Source organism: Siphateles boraxobius, unplaced genomic scaffold (genome assembly GCF_051911475.1).
Source record: "Siphateles boraxobius isolate OS27281-9 unplaced genomic scaffold, OSU_SipBor_1 66, whole genome shotgun sequence".
NCBI lineage: Eukaryota > Metazoa > Chordata > Actinopteri > Cypriniformes > Leuciscidae > Siphateles > Siphateles boraxobius.
The window spans coordinates 9,105,747-9,127,502 of NW_027509193.1; the positions used below are offsets into that span (position 1 = coordinate 9,105,747).

A 21,756-nucleotide genomic window follows, 5' to 3' on the forward strand; every position below is an offset into this window, starting at 1 on the left:
TTATTAGATATTTAGACACATTGAGGCATATAAATGATTGTAACTGTATAAAAAGTGTAATACAATACAACAAACACTGGTTGAGAGAATTATCACAAACCGCTAAACGTGTATTTGTGTTTTGAGCATGCCATAGAAATTGTTTCATGTTATTATCAGTTATTCTAATATATTTATTTTGTAATCACATGGTTGCAAATTTCTGTGCTCTATTTTTATACAATAAATTAATTCGTTTAGTTTTATCTAAAGCCTGGGTGTGCTAAAAATCAAATTTGTGTTAAATGAATGAGCTCATGCATAAAGCAAGGCAACCTACAATAATCGGCTGAGAACCAACAACCAGGTTTAGTCAGCATTTACCTGTATCTGTCTGCTCTAAACTTGTGATTATTTTGTAATCATTTGTTTTAATTCCATAACCAGTAATACAAGGGTACAGCGATTCCATTGGACCCCCTTCACGTGACCATTGCAGGCGCGGCCTCCGGGGCTCTTTCACAGGCCTCTAGGAACCCCCACCCCCACCCCTTTCTGCCTTTGCTTGTATATCTGTTTGATAAACTCATGAACTTATAGAGTGGAAATGAATAACATAACATTTTATTAAAGAATTGTTCAACAACCAACTCTTAACAAGGAAATAAAAGTAGTTACAAAGGACAAATGAAGTTCTCAAAATGTTTCGCTATATTTCGTCTAATTCTCGACTATGCGGGAACGGTTTGATTCCGTTCTTGCGCCCCCTGTACAAGTCAAGACATTATTTATACAAGGGTAACATAAACCTACACATCTCTAAATTACAAGAACTAAAAATTAATTTGTTACAATGACAAGAACACAGCGTCTTTTATAACAGGTAGATACTAAAAAAGTACATTTTATCGATATAAATACATGGGGATAAATAATACAAAAAAGAAAGTATTTAAACTGGCTATAACAAATAAATATATATTTATGAATGTTCACTTGAACACACTTAGCGAAAGACGCTGATTGAAGGTCTTCCGATTCAAAATAAGATTTACTTTTCTTCCTCACCCATTAAATGTAAACTCTAAGTGCAACAATGATGCCCAGACCAGAGCGCATTAGGCGTAAACAGAGACGTCTGCGCTGTAGCTTGGTTTCCCGGACATGCATTTTTGTTCAAATATACCCTGTTTCCACGTTAAGTCAAGATATGATAAAATGTGGGCCTTTTATATTAGTTTGGACTAATGTAGGCGAACCCAAAGATTGGGAAAGATAGAGAACTGGGGAAGGGAGTATGAGGGAGAGGGGAAGAGGGAGGGGACAGCGAGTTGAGGGAATGAGCTTTAATTTACTAGAATTCTCAACTCTTCTTTTTTACCCTGTGTCAAAGCCATAACAAAATTATATTTACTTCTCATTAATAGTGATAGGTAGCATAGTGTATAACGGACTTAAAAGAGATGAATATCGTTATCACCGTCTTGCTAAAGACAAGGTGCCACTCTGCTGCAGTTTTGGGAACAAGTTCATAAAAAATTGACATTTCTGTGACTTTTTAAAAAAAGAGGTATGTGAAATAAGGGTAGTGTATGAAAACAATCCAGTGGTTTTCTTGCACCAGTAAGTTTAAATGTAGGGTAGGCCTATACGTACCACTCTCCAAAGTGTGAGGAATGCAGTGACAATGCTGAAGAAGTACACAAACATTTAAGATAATGTAATGAGGTCATACAGCTAGACAGTCTATTCCTTGGCAAAAACTAGCCACTTTTCACTTTTACACTTTTCAGTGTATCATTTTAAAGGGGTATTTAGACCTATGGATACTAAATTCAGGTATGTTCACGTATGAATGGAAGGACAACATTGACATAAACCGGTGTTCTAGTCATGGCAAGAAACCACTGGATCATCTTTTTCAACCCCATTGCATCGCCCCATGGGTTAGTCTGTTTCGTTTAGTCTTCCTTTCATTTTTTTTTATTATTATTTGTCCAAACCTGCTACAGATGAGTCAACTTGGGTGCTTCTTGGATTCTACCCTGAGAAGGATGGTGCGCAGACAGATCCGTGTATGTCGGATGTGGGTCACACGGTCCATGGTGCTGGTTCGCCGACATCTGTGTGGCACCGTTGTAGTCCATGCTTGCCGACTGGTGGTGTGGTAGGTGATTGAGGCCATACATAGAAGGCCCAGTGGCAGGCATGGCATCAACATAGCTACCTCCCACAAACACGGGGCTACCCTGCATGTTTGGTGTCCCGTAGGAGCCACTGTTACCCTGTAGCCCGTGTGGGTCATAATCCGGTGCAGTGTTTCCATACTTCTGTTGGGGTGGGCAACCTTTCATTGGGTTCTGATAGGCTGTTGACATGGCATATGCATTTTGATGGGGCTTGTTAAAAGATGGTGGGGAGGGAGCATCATAACTGCCCATTGAGTGCATAGAGTTCATGAAACCAGCTGAGGACTGCATTGGAAGAGGTGGGCTTCCTGTGGGGGACGGCCCCCCTGAGGACGAGCCAATGCCTTTCAACTTTTGATCTTTTTTGTACTTCATCCGCCTGTTCTGGAACCAAATCTTGATCTGCCGCTCGCTGAGGTTGAGCAGATTGGCCATCTCCACGCGCCTTGGCCGGCACAGGTACCGGTTGAAGTGAAACTCCTTCTCGAGCTCCACCAGCTGAGCGCTGGTGTAAGCGGTGCGTGCTCTCTTGGAAGCTGCAGAACCCGGAGGGCTTTTCTCACCACCGCTGCTCTCCGCTGGGGTGAGAATGAAATAAAACATAATTACTCCACACGGAAATTGAATGCATCGTTCCCACTAATAAACCCGGCCATGAAAAACTTATCCCCCTGATATTGGTTGTCAACACTTCATAACTTTGGCATTTATTAAGAGACGCATGCCCTTACATTGACCTTGTGTATGTAAATCACATTACAACTAAAGCCCAGAGCCAGAATCGTACGGTGCACTAGGCAACGGTGTGTTTGCTACATGGTTTGTCTTTTAAATGGTTTACAGGGAGGATTAGAAAGATAGAAACCTCTATGTGCAAATTCAGAGGCTTGTGGGATAAATCGTCTGTTATCTGGACACAATAATTATGTATGACAAGTGATGTGGCATTACTGCAATCTAAAATCTAAACAATAATCTTTGTGTACTGCCGTTTCATCTTCTGGCTTATTATTATTAAGATATTCAGAAAATATAATCATCACAATTCTTACACTTTTTTTTTTAAGCTATACAATAAACCTGGCTGGCCTGTCCCCTGGTTAAGCATATTGAAAACTTTGAAACGAGCATGGTCTGATTTAGTCCCACCCCTATTGTATCCCCTTTCAAGCTAATAATGTTGGCCAACATCTGTCTCGGTCAAGAAGGGTGAGAAGAGGAGAGAATAGAACAGAACAGAAAAGAAGAGGGGGTTTGGCAAACACACCGTTAGCTGAGCTTGCACTAGGGGAGCTGTTTTTTTGCTTGGTGTTCTGACGTGACTCCTTCATCCAAGGAAAGATTTGCTTCGTGAGAGTTGGGTTTGGGGCCAGAGAAGAAGACTTGGATGACGATTTGGCTGTGCCACCACCACCAGCCCCGCCACCACCACTACCACCTGGCTGCTGGGTGGCATTTGAGGCAGCAACGTTTACAGCGTTCTGAGGAGGGGAAACCTGGGGGGGTGGGTGATGTTCAGGTGGCAGACTGGGCCGCATGCAGCTGCCATTAAGCTCTTTCGTCTTGGCATGCTGAGGCTGTGGGGGTGCGCTGGTGCCGAGCGACTGTAGGGAGCATGCAGACCTTTGGTAGTCACCCTCAAGATGCGCTGAGTTCTGGAAGGCTGGTGCCGGGGCATCATAGCCAAAACCGTTTGCCCCCTGGTACGAGTATCCTCCGAAAAGTGTCGAGTTGTCGTAGTAGGTCGTTTTCTGCATTTCCAAAAATCAAGTTACCGGCTACCAGGGTCCTGACGACCTTCTGGAAGAACATTGGCACTAGATGTCACGTGACGGTCTCTTTCCAATGGCCTCTTGGAAGCTGACCTGAAAGGTTATAAGAGGCACATAATAAGAGGGGCGCGAGGTAAATCCATCTTACTGCACTGAAAGACGCCATGACATGAATAGCATGTTCCCACAACACAGCCTGCAGATGCTCTCTCTCTCTTTCTCTCTCTATTTCTCCCTCTCAAACTACACATACTGTTTTGAACTGGCAAACTCTATTTTATAAAAAATAATTGTTTGTTTGCATTGTGTTTTATTTAAATTGTACTTTAAATTACAGATTTATCTTGCCTTTGTTCTCCAAATAAATAAATAAAACGTTTTGTGCTGTGGTCATTGTTCCTACTGATATGGAAGTAATTAGGTAGGAAGGGAAATAAATAAATCAATAAATACATGCATACACATATACATAGATAATCTCTTGTCATAAAAATAAAGATGTTAAAATTCGCTGGCCAAGATGTGTTCATTCTAAGATCTCTGATATTGTGTAAAAACGTTTCGTATATATTTAATTTTTGCAATTGAAACCGAACTTAAACGCAATAAAAGACAGCAAAGCGTTATTAAAAAATAAATTTAAACTTGGACAAAACAGTCGATCTTTGCGGACATTTGAGAGAGCTCTTGTCTCAAACACAAAGGGAATCTTTGGAGGGCTTTCTCCAATTACAAACAAACGTATTTGGGCAACATTAAAACCTGACAAACCGGCACTGTGTTTCTTTAACTTTGTTGCTGGCCTTTATGGACGCAGAGGGAAACCTTCACCGGAAGGTGTTATTCATAATGGGCGCAGGACCAAAAATAGACAAATCCAGCCCTTTAAAAAGCTCAAGACCTCGCAGCTTGGCTCTGGGGTTGCTGAGAGGACCGGGCGAAAAACGATCACTCAGACATTTACAGGCACCTGGCATTTATTCTCACTCACTCGCCTGGGTAGTAAATGTTATTAATAAAAAAAACGAGGGGAAGCCAATAAATTGCGTAAGATGTTTTAAGAAAGGACTACTAAGGCTCTTGCTTTATCAGATACTTGCAAGTTCAATTCACAATGGGCAAAACCATTTTAACTATTTCGAGTCCTTTATCCATAGATACAATTATCTTGACATTTTTCATTAATTATGTGTATATTTCTATAAATGACACACAAATGTATTCAGATGAGTGGAAGACCACATTACTATTTTAATGTTGTCTTATATTTCGTTTGCTACACATGGCAATTCTATTGAAGGCCTGATTTACATAAACCCTGTTTTGCGTCCTGTGCTTTTTTCTATCGTTGTGAAAATCAAATGCAATATTTGTGTGTGTGTGTGTGTGTTTGATCAAGTAAACATTTTTTTTACTGGTTTATATAATTGTAATTGTATTTATCGTTTAATAAAGTGTTCCAGAAAAAAAACATATGTGGTCTAGCTAAATACTAGCTAAATTAATCATCCTTGTAATTTTCTATAACCGTGTGTGTGTGTGTGTGTGTGTGTGTGTGTGTGTGTGTGTGTGTGTGTGCGTGTGTGTGTGTGTGTGTGTGTGTGTGTGTGTGTGTGTGTGTGTGTGTGTGTGTGTGTGTGTTATATAACAATATGTTTTTGTTTGTTTAAAAGAAAAAGAAAACTGGTTTAATATTTTTAACCAACATTATAAGCTTTAGAGCTCACAAATACATTATTGCAGAAGCTAACTCAATGTAAAAAAAAACCTTTGTTAAAATTGACTGGAATAGACAAGTGAATTAGTCTTTCTCTGACAGATAATGATTCTTACTGATTGTAAAATGTACTTCCCTGCAATAAATGGATATTTCTAATTCAACGAATAATATTCTATTATTTATAAATAAATTTGTAAACATTGAGATGCATTGTGTTTCTGTTGAATAAAGTGTAAATGTGAGCTACAGCTTTTGGACATCAACTCAGTCTCAACACGTCACAAATGTCGGTCATTTATCTTCGAAGAGGACGGCCGGAATCCTAATCATTTACTCTAAGGAATTGTACAGGGGAGAGAAAGGGGAGAGGAAGAGGGGGATATAAAAACAGGCATAATAGATATGAAATCATATCGCTGTTCCATTTAATGGAACACGTAATGTCTTGGCCCTCTTGTTACGGTAACACAATAACCAACTTTTCTGTAGATCCAGCCGTAATACAATTACGGAGTCGAAAACGGACGTAGTAGGAGCAGGACCAACCCAAACGTCAACAAAAACAATACTGCTTGGGCGCCTCTTTGCAATTCGAAAATAAGTTACCTGATATTTATGTAAATATTAAACGGATAGCTTACATATAACCGCCAAAAATATAGTAAATAGTATGTCGATTAGAAAGACCCACAGTCTTTGCATTCGGAAAGAACAGGCCTTAAACGTGCAAATTCAATATTAAATGAAAACACACATTGGTGCCAATCGAATCATTTGCCGAAATCGTTAAAATCATTTGAATATTGCATATTGACGTTTAACCACTGCGTTTTATTTGCTCGTGTAAAATCACCACCTCAGTCTTGAACATAAACTCACGCTTTTCCTACCAAAGCATTTATGAAAACAAACATCCCCCCAGAATGATCTCCTTTGTTATGTAACAAAGCCAAAATTAGACTAGATAACACAATCTTGGGTGCATTTATTCAGATGTTGCGAAAGAAAGCTCCAGCTTCAATGGAAGCTTAAAGCATTGTGAACTCTTCTTGAACCGCGTTTGGAGTCATACGGTCATAAATCACTAGGACACACATACCGCCATTCACAAACTGATAGCCTATTTCAGACCAGCTTACCTTAGCCTTTGACGAGAGACGCGCGGGCAGGCATCATATTTTCCACATTCGGCCACGCTGCAATCAATAAAGAAGCCCAAAACTCATACCAGTTTCGATATTCCAGCCAGACAGCGCGCGTCAAACGCCGGGTATTTCGAGCACGGCTGCCCCGCGCCTGAGTGCGGGCGCTGCTGGACGATTCCCCTCGGCTCGCGAAAGGGGGAGACGGTCTAGCATTAAAGATCTGAGGTATGCGAGGGGGGCTGCAAATGGACAGGCAGCACTGCTCCTGGCCGCCCTGTCGACTGGTACGCCCTGCTCGCAGATAACAATGGCCTCAGATTTCGCCTTCAATCTCCCCTCGCCTTTTCCTCACGGCGCAAAATTGAACATCATAATCCGATGTGGGCTCCCGACTCGCCGACACATCTCCCCGTCTCATGTCGGGGCCCGGGGTCTGCTGGTATTATTTGCTCGTTTTTGCTAGGTTATTGTATGTAGTCAACACCAGGCCTTTCCAGCTATTGGAAATAACGGAGGAGGCTGGATGTGAGAGGCTCAAGCGTTAATCCCCATCAAACAGCGTCACCACTGAAAACTTATGCTAATTGCAGGCGCTCGGGACAAGATAAAGGTCTACAACGGAAGCTGATGAGTTTTTTCCCGAGTCACTTTCACTTGTGTGGTTGAACTATTATCCTCTAGTAACATTGTTTAGCAGGCAACTATAGCAGAGAGGACCCATTTCTCGCTCCCTCTCTTACTCTAACGGTGTATATTAAATTACCAGGAAGTACGTTCTCAGCGCCGGCTTGCCTCTAGCTTGAGGCAGAAACAACATTCTATCTGTATTGTTAATATTTTATCACATCCCTGCCAACACACCCAACTATAATAATTTATGCGCAAAATATATATAAAAAAACAATGAGGTGGGGGTGTAAGAACAAGAGAACAGACAACAGGCGGACTTGAAACATGAGGGAGGGGTGTGAAAACAAATCACCAACAAGAAAAAAAAAAGAAAGATTTTTTTCTTTAATATTAAGAAGCTCTGTCGAGTTCTGGTCACACAAGTCCTGCGAGTATGGCGCGTGCACGTTAAAAATAGACGAGAGAGTGTCTTCTGTTTTTTTCTGTAGGCTATAGGCTACATTAAAAGAAAATATCAACATATCCTTTAAGGGTGGAGACAGAAGGGAAAAATACGATACGAGAAAAACGCGAAAAGGAAACGAAAAGAACGAAAGCCTGCGCGAGACCAAGATTGAAAAAAGAAAAGAAAAAAAACACACCAGGAAAGTGTTCAAGAGATATTGCTACTTCTCTCTCCTTAAGCCAAACACTACGTCTCCCTCTCTCTCTCTCTCTCTCTTTCTCTCTCTCTCTATTTTTATTATTCAGGACACTACCCCCGTCGTTTATGGCTACGTAAGATTTATGACTTCCACCATACACAGGCAGCTGTAAACAGGCAACTTTAAAAAGATGCATTTCTTCTAGGTGCTTGAATAGAGAGCATCACCAACGGTGTGGGAGGAAGGCACAAGGCAAAAATGTAGGTGTCTGCAACTTTTTACTAAACGGCATTGTTCCTTATTTTGCAACCTTGCTAAAAGGATCCAATGGGGAGCCACTTAAAAGGGCACTAATTAACTAATACGTGGGCTGAGGCAACGAAATGCAGAAAACACAATTTCTTTTCACAACATTTTGCCATCTTTAAGTTGTGATCTAAACATTAACAAACTGTTATTGTTCAGACAGTGGGTCAAATTTTACAGCTCGGATTATGTCGTGCTGGTTTTCATGGACTGGGATTAATGTTGTTAATTTTCATAAAAAGGACAGCATATTGAGCTGCGTGGTGATGGATGTTACATTCCTCGTTCTTTTCCAATGGAATACAGAAAAGACAACAACAGCCTCGATGACTTATTTCCATGGATGTCCATCTCGGAAACCAGGGGGAAAAAACTACACTTCCGGACATTCTATTCTATTCTCAAAAGGATCCCTGGATACTTGTTTTGAAATTAAAATCAATGAGTTTGTTTAAAAAGATTTTAAATCTACTGTCTGTTTGTGTTGGTGTATTAAAGAAGTTTTGAAATTGTTCAATTATACAAACAACATTAATATGCAGCTGTATGGAGCATTGTATGCTGTTATTTCTACAAAATTCCATTGTTTTTTTTAAGAGTAATAATGAAAAGTAAAAACTGTTGCAACCCGTTGCTATTAAGCAGTTTCATTCAGTATTGTAGGAACAATTTAAAGAGAAAATTGATACGTTCATAGGACAATGGTCTTTAAAAAATAATGGCATTAATGGAAAAAAATATTTTTTTCAGAATGCAATGCCCCTGAAATTAATAAATGGCAAACGACAAGACAGCAGAATAGCTCTAGTAGCCTTTTGGCAAAACAATTAATGAGCTGTTGTTAATGTTGTTGTTTGTATGTTTATTTTCATTGGAGGAAAAAACATGTTGTGAGTGTTATTCCAGCGTGGGACTTACTGTGAGTTGCGAGTCACCGTTTGCTAAGCAATTATTTAAGGCGTCAAATGATTTCTCAAAAGCTCTGCAAATAAATGTTACGCATGAGCAGCCTCAAAAATAAAACAGCATGTAATCACCATCCCAATCCCTATGTACCATATCACTGTAAACCAGATTTCTGTTTCAATCAGACATTAACTGTTATTTTCCCCAGTCGCAACATTTTATACATTTTAAAAACAACCTAGATGCAACACTCGAAATGCGCATCGATCAATATATCAAATAGCATAGGGGACTGCAAAAGCTGACGAGATTTGTTCCCCCAGTATGCAACGGTATAATTGCCATTCAAATTGGGATCATTATATGCAATCAAACATGCATTTGTATGCTATTGCATTATATGCTATTTCAGCTAGAATCCTGATGTTACAGTGTATGAAAAATGCTTTGAAATGTAAACATTTTAATAAAGCATACGAATTTTCTGATTTGTTTTATTCTTTGAATCCGTAGAAATTTAATTCAGATTTCATAAAAATACCAATGTTTAATTTTTTTTAATGCAATGGAAAAAAATAGTCTCTTTCCCAAACACATTACCCGAGGGTATAAATCACTGTCAAACTCAAAAAAGATTGAATCACTTACCGAGATATTGTCCTTTATCACTTCTAGATTTTATGCAAGGATACAACTTCTTGATAACGAGAAGGAACTGTAAGTAGAGGGACAGAAAAAAGAGAGATGCAATCAAAACGGGGTCGCCAAAAATCCAATAGAGAACACCAGACCTCATGTAGAGAAATTGACCTCGAAGACAATTTGATGGTTGGCCACTGTTGACCGACATGTTAACCTTAAATTATGTTCGGGAATACAGAGAGAAATTCGAGGCTAACGAAAATATTTACGCTGTATCCCAAAGCCCCTTACTTCTATTGATTTTCAACATGTATTGAATTAAGCATGATATTTCTAATAATTTAAAACAGAACCTTTGGCCCTCCTAACGAATTTACTGACAGCAGAAAATGGTATGTCGAAAATCAAAACGATTCATTCCAAACACCATACATGCGCTCTTACTTAAACACTGAAAAAACCCCACAGATGAATAAAGGAATTAAAACGTTATAACAAGCATAAAAAGCTCTCCTAGCCTTGTTATAAAGAATGGCCTACTTTTCTGTTCTGCAATATTATGCAATTGTTATTTTATAGTTATATAACATCCCAAGACAATTTACACAACAATAATGATAATGATAATAATAATTGACTAATAATAATAATATATAACATTAATATGTTAAAATACAACCATCATACACAAATTACAAAAAAGATTGACAATAATTAAATAGAACAAGCGACAACGTTCGGCAAACATTGAGAAAACCATGAAGCGCGAGCCCCACCATTCTGGTATAAAATCCACCCATAAACTTGATAAACACAGCCCTTAATCCAAACGGGTGCCCTGGAGGACCGAAAATGGATATATACAGTAGGCGATGGCCTGAACTGAAATGGAATGAAATGGCCTTGCTGGTCTGCATAGCAGCGCTTATTAAAAGTGGAATAAAAACGTTGGACGGTTTCGTTCGCCGGCTCGTGACAGCTACCCCAAACACATAAATCAAAACGAGGATTCCCCCGACCTCCCCGACTCTGCGGCCTACAGCGCTATAAAGTTATTTATTGCATCCCCGCACTTACGCACGCCGTTGGCTCGATTCCATTCCCAGCACCCGGGCCCGTTTCTACCGTTGTCCGGGTATTTTTGGGTCGATTCGTCCCCGGTAACACGCCAGCGACCCGCAGCCTTGCTGGACTAACCTAAAGTTACCTATAAAGTGAAGGGTGCTCGTGCCCCAGCAAGCAGGAACGCTGCTGCTCTCAGAACAAAGGGAGGAGGCAGCTCCCAGCCAGAAGAGCTGATGAGCCAATTTTTAGTAAGGAAAATGGAAGAGAAAGCAACCAGAGAGCAACGGCTTAGCCGAACCAGAACCAGCTTCTCCACTGCTGCACGGAAAGCGTTGCAGTAGTGTATAATTATTGTCCAGGCTATCGAAGGCTCAGAAAGAAAACAACAGCCGGATTCACGTGCGCTCATTACTGCGGACTTTGCAACAAAGGGCTCCTGCATCATTTATATAAATGCATATTAAGTGGATACACGGGCAGTGGGAGAATGTGTTCGGTTTGTCATACCGTTTAAATATAGTAGGAGCTACTCTGGCACTCTGCATAGTTCACACTGTGAACTCATAACACTCATTTGCACCCATTTCTGCTCACTTCCAAAACAGTTATGCTACATTTTTAACTTTATTATCCCTCTCACCCTTGGATATTGTATCACCTCTTTGTATGGCCGTCGCTATCTGTAATATAGTTCTTCGTTTCAAAAATATATGCAACACGTACGTACAAACGTGGGAGAGTAAAACACGCGAAACTAAAAGAGGCGCGCGGCATGGCTTTGACAGATTGGCACTGGGTTTGCAGCTTGACCTTTCCGTGGAGGTGCGATAACTCACCAGATTAATGATCAGTCAGAGGTACTTTGGAATCCCCTTGTAATGTCTTATATTTATGCATTAATCTCCCGACCTGTACGTCCACAGGCTCTTGAGAAGCACGTATGGCACCTTCTGGAAGTCAGCGCAAATCCGACCTCATCCCATTTGTTGTGTAATTTACCAGGCGGTTGTGAACTGGCTATTTAGTAGTGACTGGGCGATACCATAAGGGGCCTCTCTCCAATATCCAAAATAATGCCCTGAATCCTTCGCTCACGTGACACGCATGCGTCAGAATGTCTTTTTGAAGTATTTTCCTAGTCTTAATAAATCCAAAAATAGAAAATATGCATTTTCATTCATCCATTCAATCGCAATTAATGACTTCAGCCCCGTTTTCTTGAGTGCCACCCTGCAAAAAAACACTGATATCGCTCCCCCATCACAGAAATGTTCAGCTTTCATCAAGTCCGTTTGTTGGATTCCAGTGCTTTGAAAAGTAATGAGCTCGAACGCTTAGCATACCCAAATGCCGAGAGAGGAGGCTGTTTTAAGCTGGGAGCGGCTAGATATGTCTTCTTTTCTCTTGCAGTCTGGCGGGTGACATCCAACTTTCAACACCACAAACTTCAAACTTCAGTGTGAGGCCGCTGGATGCGTTAGGCCTTCTGTGGCCAATCTTTGGACGATTAAAGGCGTTTCTGCTCTCGCAGCCTGTGGGAATGGGCAGGGGGCTTGGTTTCTGACACCCACGCATATACCATCAACTAAAGATTTCTTGTTCGCCTTACTGACCTGTGCGTAATGCTCACAACAAATACCCCTTTTCCACCAAAAAAGAACGGGTTCGGAACGCTCACCGGGAAGAACTTTTTCTCATATGCGAATTAATCATTATTTATTGCTCTGGACTGGGGTCAGGTGGTTTTCTTTGTGTAAATTTAATGTTTGTGCTACTTAATCATATATTGTTTAACTGACTTGTCCTAAAGCTTTACCTTGATGAAAATATCGTCCAAGTGGACTTAATGGTAAGGCTAACTAAACGAAACTACAAACCTGAAGATTAGGCATTACCGCACAACTTTCCTCCATACTCTAAAAGTACTCATTCAGATGGTCTTATATAAAAGTCAAACTTTCAGCTATTCTACCACAAAGTTAATTTTTAAGGACCATCTGTGCATAGGGTGGATAATGTTTAACTTTTTTTGAATGAAGACACTGACTGAGGAAGAGACGGGGTCTTTGGGTCAACCAAGGCCCATGCCCCCAGGGTCCCCAAAACTGCCAACTTCACAAATCTGACAAATGAGCAGAGAAAATAAAAATGCACCCTGTTAGAAGTGAAACAGCAGTTGGATCTAATTTTAACTTAAAGAGTAAAAGATAAGGTAAATCAGTCATTGAATAATTATTTTGTAGACGTTGTTTAATAGGCTTTAGTAAAGCTGCACAACTCCACACACCACTGCAGCTATTGGTGCCTATGAAAATCACAGACTGTGATCATTATGACAGCAATAAACTATCTGAGACTGGGAAACATACTGTATATAAAAAGCTTTATGACCTAGTTGACAGTCGCACTGTTCTTTAAATTGCTCTCTCTTATTGGTCCTCTCTCTTTACTGTCAGTGATTTATGATAAAATCAATTAAATTATATCCACTTAGAGTTTTGTGGTTTTATTCAGACCCACGCTAGTTCACGGAAACCGCTGGTCACAATTTCTCTTTTGGGCTAACGACCATCAAGACAACAACAAAACCAAAAGTAGTACTTAGAGAAGAGATTTTTCAAAATGTGTCAGAACGCGCAGATTTACTCAGAGGGCTGATTCCTGAGCTTCTAGAAGCTGTTGATGCACATGTCTAGAAGTGACAATGTAGTTTTAGCTTGTTTGATGTCAAACATTTGTGTCAGAACCTTTAAGTGATTTATAGTAAACTTTTGTTTGCATTTAATTATATACCTTGTCCACGTCCTATAGGTTATATAATCTATAGCAAATTTATCCTGTCTTATTTCAAACAAACCATATAGACAAACGCAACAGATATTTTTGAAATAAATTTTTTTTTGTAATCTAAATTTTATATAGGCTATATATATATATATACCGTTTCACCTATGTTAACATTCTATCGCTTCGAAATTTATAAGACTCTCATTTATTATAACTTCACCGTTTATCAGTAGTAAGACGTAGTAACAAAGATTCGAGAATGAAAATTCGTCGTTGTGTTTTCTTTTAAGAAATCCATGTTTAAACGACAGAAGAGACATTATGTTTCAATATAGCCGTCTACCTTGAGGCCACATTTAAATTATTAGCCGCTCTTTTATTACCTTTGACAGCTTGCGCCTACTATAAGTTTTAGGGACGCCAGTCGTTTTACAAGCAGCAAAATTGGAAAATAATAACAAGAATAAATGGCTATAAGGCCATTTTGGGATACACGTGGCGCGATCAGTGGCAAGCAAAGCAAATGTCGATATTAGGAGATGTTAGTAGAATAAGCAGCCCTCTATATAGGTAATAAATCTGTCTTCTTTTTTCTCTTTCAGACCTCTGCGCGAATCTTCACACTTTTCCAATCAGAATTTGAGAAATTAGTCTAACTGATGAAAAAAGAACGTTACAGAACCACAAGAGTAAAAAAGAAATGTAATGAGGTATGTGGGGAATGAGCCAACTTTTAGCCCTCATCGGTTACCTATTTGAAGGCAAGTGTCTCCGGTTGTTTGAAAACAAAGAAAAAAGTTTTCGAAGTCGGGCACACCCAGGGATGACTCTAGGTCACACAACGGATAATTAATGACTTGTCGGCAGAAGAGCTCGGGACACAAGGAAGAGTCCAGGCATGCGGCATCATTCGAAGCTTGCAAATCTTACCTGACATCCAGCATTCCTCCCAGTATCTCCGCCGAAGATGTGCCTTTGTTTTTGGATTATTTACGCAAAACGACGGAACAGATTGGCTGCCGTGAAAGGATTGTTTTATAGATTTGAAATAATTGTTGTTCGATGAGAGAAGGTAACGTTTTATAGCTTCCTTATCGATTTAAACGTTTACATAAAACAATAAAATGAGGCTACTTTGTGGATCACAGCATATATAGGCGCGTTGGGAACTGCTAATGCGCGCACAGCTCCACTCAGGCGTCCACAATCCCAATACTCCGGGAGCTCAGCGTTTTTCCTTCAGCCGAACCCCAGGCTTCGAGTCTTAGCGTGTGACTGCTCTGGAGCACCACTCACCAGCAGGCGAAAGATTCCACCTCTAGCCTCAAGCTGTCTGATTGCCTCTCGCTGCTTGCGCGGAGCAGGGTGGATTGACACGGTGAACTAGTGAACCAGTGGACTGACAGGACACACAGGGTGGAGAAGCCAACGGGGTTCGTTTGTCCAATAGGGTACTGCGCGGCTACGGGGCCAACACATGGGCCATATGGTTATTGCAACCTGCAGGCTTCGGCAAGGGCGAACACGGTCAACCTCATTCCGATAATTGTTCCCTTCCCTGTCGACATCCAACACGGTTCTTGTGTCCTTTTTATTGTAAGGGTATTATGCCAAATTCCAATAGATATAAAAGGCGTTATAGGATACTTGTTATTTTCTTGAGTTCACAAAAAACTGCATCTGGTAGGTCTGGCTTCAGTCGATTTTTGTTTTACTATCTTTGCTCGAATGCCTAGTTCCTGCATTCACTAGCCTTACATTTCAAACCTCCAAGTTAAGTCACTGCACTTGGCTTTCGTTCTTCGAGGCTTTTGTGTGCTAAGTTGTACACTACCCACGCAGAGATAGCAGAAAACAACAGGCGCGTGCGCTCTCTCTCTCTCTCTCACACACACACACACACACAGCAGACATAGACGGAAGTTCAATTATAACTATTTAAAAGTGTGATGATAAGATGATAATATCCATGCTATTCTTAGCCACTGCATAAAAAGGCAGACTGTGGCTCGAACATTTCCGGCTGAATTCTCTTATCGCGCTCCCCATTCTCCTCAAATGGATGAAAATCCCGCGTGTAGCCTCTGGATAGTGTTTCTCTGCTCATTTTTCATGTGCTTTCAATCGTTGCTCTGTGTAGACCGTTATGAATTAGAGAGAGGTTTGATATTGATTTATTTCCAAATGGGTAATTATTCGTGAATTAGGAGACAGGGGAAACACCTGGAAAACTCACCTAAGCTAACATAAAATAAATCGTAGCTACGTACAACTGCTACAGCTGGCCTAATAAAATGACGAGTCCAATGAAACACAAAAGGACTAAAAGATTCAGTATGAGACCAAAACATGATTGTATTTGGCCACCATGCTTAGTAATAGTGAGTGATATGTTCAACGATCACAGCTGTATACTCGCTTTGATCGATTAGTAACAGAAAATGCAGAACTATAATCGTTGAACACCCAACTATGATCGTTTAAGTGGTACAAATACACGACATTCATTTTATGTATTTTTATTCACTGCACATGTCTAGCATTCCACTGAAAACGGGGTGGCTTATCTAACTTAGCCATGCCGAAGTTCTTTAATAATAATAATAATTAGCTACTATTATTATTATCATTATTATTATCATCATCATTATTATACTTGTGTCTGCTCTATCAAATATTTGTTTTAAATAAGTCAAAATTATATAAGGTTTGAAGATTAAATAGCAGTTTAGTTTATACATCGCTCCATCTTGTTAGTGTACATTTGGATGCAATAAGAGGACAATATGGCCGACATCCAATCCAAAGTCTGAGGAAACTCGCTAGTGATGAACTATCGGAATACTTACTGTCTGATAAACAAGGGGGGGAAAGGCCAACAAGTATTAGCATCCCCTTATACAGAGGCCAGTATCAGAACGCATAATAAATTGATATACAATTACCTGGATTTGCTTTCTTTATGGGCATTTCAATGGTTTTATTCCACGATTTTAATGCTGGCATTTGCATTACTTGTAATCTTTACGGCTGGCATACTAAGATTTAAAATGTTGCATTTTTTAGGCTATTAGTGTTAATATAATGTTTTAATTGTTATTAATTAAATGTAGATGATATATATTTGGTTTCAAAAATTTTATTTAAACTATATCACTGACACTTTTGTGATAAACTTGACTACATGAAAGAAAAATTGTCTGCAAAGATATGGGGACTCTTAATGTATATCCAAACTGACTGGCATTTTAAATCATTTATTCAACCTCTGCTGTCACTAAACACGTGAAATCAGATATTAGATCCGTCTGGCGAGTCCCTGCACGAAAAAAATGTCCCATCTTTTTTTCTCCCTGCGCATCCTCTAAAATGAGCTCGGATATTGTTTTTGACACAGCGCCGGGCAACAAGGAGCGCTGCTGGAATTATACATTTTGATGGTGCTCGCCATGCCGGTGTGCCCATTAATATTTGATAGGAGCCAAGGAGTTATTCTAATTTTGTTACACAAAGGTTTGTACTACCCAGATGGAGAGGAGGTGGATAAAAGCAGTTGCAATGCTATAAAGTAAAGGGGCAAATAACTTTATTATTATTGTTGTTATTATTAGCCTATTATTATTTCTGTTGATCGGTTATTGCTGTTAACAGTAACATTAAAGGTTATCGCTTTTTTACCTTGACCTCATAGATTACAGTGTGTGTGTGTGTGTGTGTGTGTGTGTGTGTGTGTGTGTGTGTGTGTGTGTGTGTGTGTGTGTGTGTGTGTGTGTGTGTGTGTGTGTGTGTGTGTGTGTGTGTGTGTGTGTGTGTTTTATGTTTTATGTTCGTGTGTATAAAACAATAAAAAAAATTATTAACCCCTTTGTTTGTGGACGTTTTCTTTAGCGGCGCATGTGCGTTGCACAATTATTACCATCTCTACGAAATAATATTAACACGTCATAAACCAGATTTACTACAGGTAAAGTCGCTCACTTGACAAGCCTCCTCCTCGTGCACAGATAAGGAGGGGGTAATCCAGTTCAAATAGCATGCCAGCCAATGAGGCAGATTTCTGTGCTATTTTTTCAGTTTTCATCGCATTAAAATCACTGGTAGAAAAAACTGACTTGTAACAATAAAGTGGCTACTGAAAACCCTCTGTAACTGAAACTAATCGGAAAGCCTAATCTTAAATCAGGCAATGTCAGTCTGTTAAATTTGTCCCACATAAAAGAGAAAATCAGAAGAGGAAAAAAGATAATCTTTGTGTCAGTGACCCTCTTTTAGCTTTAAGGCAGTTCAACCTCTGTTAATGTTCTAGTTAAGAATAAACTAAAGCGGTAGCTACTCCTTTCTCTTCAGTAAGCACTCCAATTAGGTTTTTACACCATGAAGAAAAACAGCTGCAGTCCAGGTATGAGACCCCTGGCTATGAGTTTCCTGGCGGGCGCGGACACTTTTATGAGATTTACAAGGCGACGAGGCGTTCCCGTTTTGCCAAATTTAAACAAATCTTCCCTTAATTGGTAATTGCATATTCAGTAACTCAAGACCCGCAGCTACTTCATACTAGTCGCTGATCCATTGTCGTAAATCGTTCGCGATAATCAACTCGGGGGGCTTAAAGATGAGGGGAGAGAGGGCTAAGGCGAAGGGTTCGCGGGCCGTTTTCGAATCAGAAGTCGGCCAGCCTAAACGGTAATCCGGGGAATCTCTTCCTCGTTCCCGCATATCGTCGCTCGCCCATCATTTTCAAAGAGAAATGATTTATCGCGCAGACGGCCATAAACAACACAACTCCCTCACAAATACACAATGGCAGCCCCGCTGCCGCTGACACACATATCACTATAAATCAAGCGAAGTAGCTGGCTGAAAAAGCGGTACAGAGAGAGAGAGAGAGAGAGAGAGAGAGAGAGGGGGACATGCAAGGGAAGGGAGAAAGATGGTTTATGTGGGACGGTGAGGAAAAGAAGAGAAACACGCTGCTTTTCAAAAATATGTAGTGATATGAATGGAGCGCGGTGTAATGCAATGACATGTAGCATCACTCCTCTTGGCAGCTGAATTCAAACGATGGAATGGGTTTGTGAGACATACATGCATGATGACAAGGGATGGTGAGGATGAGTATTTCTGGACAATATTTACCACAACACCACAAAACAGCAAATAAATGCAAGGAGTCGGGTAAGCCTGGAACGGTGGCGGCGGTCGAAGTGGCGTTCCCCGTTTCCTTGTATACTCACAAGCTTCGCACGGTGAGACGCTCCCCCGTCCGAATTTGTTTTATTGCAGCCTCCGTGAGGGTCTCTGCCTGTGCTTTTTTTCGCTCCGCTATAGGGCTTGTTTTTAAAAGGACAGTTGAATTTCACGTCAGACACTAGGAGACCATGTCTGCGATATTCCTGACGAATACATATCTATTCTGCAACCACTGCATTAATTATTTAATGAATCACGTGACCAGGAGGGGGATGGGGGCACCACGGCTTGCACGCTCGCGGGATTACTATGACCCAACTCTCCACAGCTACACTACATGCTGTTCTGTTCTTTTTATTCGTAATACGAAATTCTTCATACTATTCAGGACAAGGTAAATTTAAATAAAATTGTTACGGTATAACGTATGTGTGGTAGACGGTTACCTGTGATAGGCTAGACATGGATTAGCATAATGGGTGAATTTTTAAGTGGTACAAGTTTTCTGTCTTTTATAACGCCTAGGTATGTTACTATGGACATTTTAATTAAAATGTGTGTTTTATTTTCAGATGAGTTCCGTATTTAATTACGTTTGGAAGCAGCTTTTGTAATCAGCATTTTATACTTAATTTAGTTTTTCTTATTTTGCAGGAATTTTCAAGTCCAATTATTGTCTTTAGTGTTATATTGATATCTTGTTTTTTTTCTTTGTAACATTATGAATGTGCATTAAAATAATGATAAATAAGAAAGAGACTCTCTCTCTGGTTGGTGTGTGTGTGTGTGTGTGTGTGAAGAAATTCTTACGATAACAAGCACTCTGATGAATGGCCGTTGGCATTACAACTGATATCACATACCCAATTTCCATCACTGATTCTTTGCCAGCTTATTTAACTCTAAAACTACGCGTTTGACATTGTATCGAAATTAAGTCAGTTTAACGATTTAAACATTTTCAATGCAGACAGCACATTTGTAACAAGTTGGTAGATTTATAGATATGATTTAGCTCAAGTTTGCCTACATTTAACTATCAAACTGTTAGTTTTTATTTTTATTATTACTATTAATATTCTCTGGAGTTGTTAGGTTGTGCAAAGACAGGTAACGTGCGACAGATGAAAGAGGAAAAGTCTCTTTTGGAGACCCTGCCGCGAGCCCTAAGCAACAATGGTAGGGATGCCCTTCTGCACAGCGCTGAGGCAAAACGGAAACAATAGACCTGGGGCTGAGTCAAAAGAAACGGAGCAGTACATAGACTTTGAAGGTCAAACAATAGCCTGACTTTCAGTGTGCTTCGAAGAAGTCTAGCAAATAATCTGCACCGTCTTTTCTATAGCTAATATCAGTCAAAACAGCTCGAAGGAACGAATAAAACGGGCGATTAAAGTGTAGCCAGCAGTGTAGCCATAGTTTTATCAAATGCAATAAGAGGCTTTGCCAAAGAAGGTGAATGCAATAAAGATAAGCTTTGTGTGCAAATTAATCTCTGCAATTTTCTACGCCAATGTGCAATTGAATCCACGCATTTTCTCGTAGCCTAAGCAAGATAGCTGTGGCGGCGTAAGTATAAACAAAAACATAGGATGAACTAGGTAATATGTGAATTACATCAATGGTAACATTAAAGCACCACTGTCTATCAAGATTAAAGCATATGTGCCTCTGCGTGTACTGCTTTGAAAGAATGAAAGGAAATTGTGTGATTCAAAAATGGATAACGATTGCAAACGTGCAATGCTGAAATATGGGACTTTGTTACAAATGATTTACATACATCTTTTAGGTTTATATAAAAAAAACTATACGGGTCATTTTGTTGTGTCATTTCAGTATTTACTTAAAAATAAAATTGGGAAGTTCATAAAGGCTAATTCTCACGACAGAAAAAAAAAAGCCAAATAATAGAAATCATTCTAAAGTACAACTCGATGTTTTGTTCTCGCATGTCTTAAAATGTTTGATTTTTAGACATTTGATTGCAATGATTAGAGTAAATTTTTTTAATTAGTGGCCAAATCATCTAAAAATTTAAAACGAAATAACTGTTAAAAAAGAAACAAAGCAATTAAATAAATTAAATGTTTAAAAATTCCATTGCAATTACATTCAAATCACATTATAATTAAAACCTGTATAGCTTTTAACAACTGCAGGTAATAGTTTACCTTAATATTTACTAAATGTGTAGGCTATCAGCAAGATCAACAATAATGATAATAAAAAAATGGTTTCATTATTATTATTATTATTATTGTTGTTATTATTAGCCTTTTATTATAGAAAGGGGAAGAGAGAGCTCAGATTATAAAAAGAAATCAGTCAATGAATATTCCAGATTTTTCAGTCGCTTAAGTAAACAGAGCGTTTGGCTAAAGGCTAGGTTTATACAGAGCGGCGAAGATTGATTTACGGCACTGAACATACCCTATTTTATTGGGGACTGTAAATCTGTCAAAAGCGGCAGAATGCGTAGCGCCTTTAAAAAATATATATATTCTTTGATATGGAGACTCGCAGGACAGTCGCTTGTTGAGGTCACCATGTGCATTTTATATGTGTCAGGTTTTTTTTGTTGTTTGTTTTTTTCTGCAACATGGACAAGACAATTAATTGATTTAGATTAACCCATAGTATTAAATGTAGCGTTATTTTTATTATAATAATTATTTTCATTAACCATGTTTTATATATAGCCTATATTTTCACGTGCTATCTGCCAACTTAAATGTTATAACTGTATGTGGATGGAATCGCTGCAGCATGTGCGGTAGT

The 21,756-nt window shown here is 39.5% G+C and overlaps 1 protein-coding gene and 1 long non-coding RNA gene across 9 annotated transcripts in view; one reads left to right on the plus strand and one right to left on the minus strand.

The window, feature by feature from the left end:
- LOC143721560 (uncharacterized) overlaps positions 1 to 21,756 on the plus strand; it is a 264,252-nt gene that overhangs the window by 216,302 nt on the left and 26,194 nt on the right. The gene's annotated exons all lie outside the window — the stretch shown is intronic.
- Positions 588 to 21,756, minus strand: part of hoxb3a (homeobox B3a) — a 51,390-nt gene continuing 30,221 nt past the window's right edge. For 2 of the 8 annotated variants that reach the window (XM_077212060.1, XM_077212059.1), the window contains 3 exons: positions 9,940 to 10,006; positions 3,436 to 4,033; positions 588 to 2,746 (listed from right to left, as the gene is read on the minus strand). In XM_077212060.1, the coding sequence (XP_077068175.1) occupies positions 1,986 to 2,746; positions 3,436 to 3,925 (1,251 nt within the window). In that variant the 5' untranslated portion in view covers positions 3,926 to 4,033; positions 9,940 to 10,006 and the 3' untranslated portion in view covers positions 588 to 1,985. Of the gene's footprint in view, positions 2,747 to 3,435; positions 4,034 to 6,799; positions 8,144 to 9,939; positions 10,007 to 11,010; positions 11,557 to 11,834; positions 13,801 to 14,715; positions 15,686 to 19,019; positions 19,231 to 21,756 lie in introns of those variants that run through there. The other 6 variants (XM_077212066.1, XM_077212061.1, XM_077212064.1 and 3 more) reach the window with 6 other exon arrangements.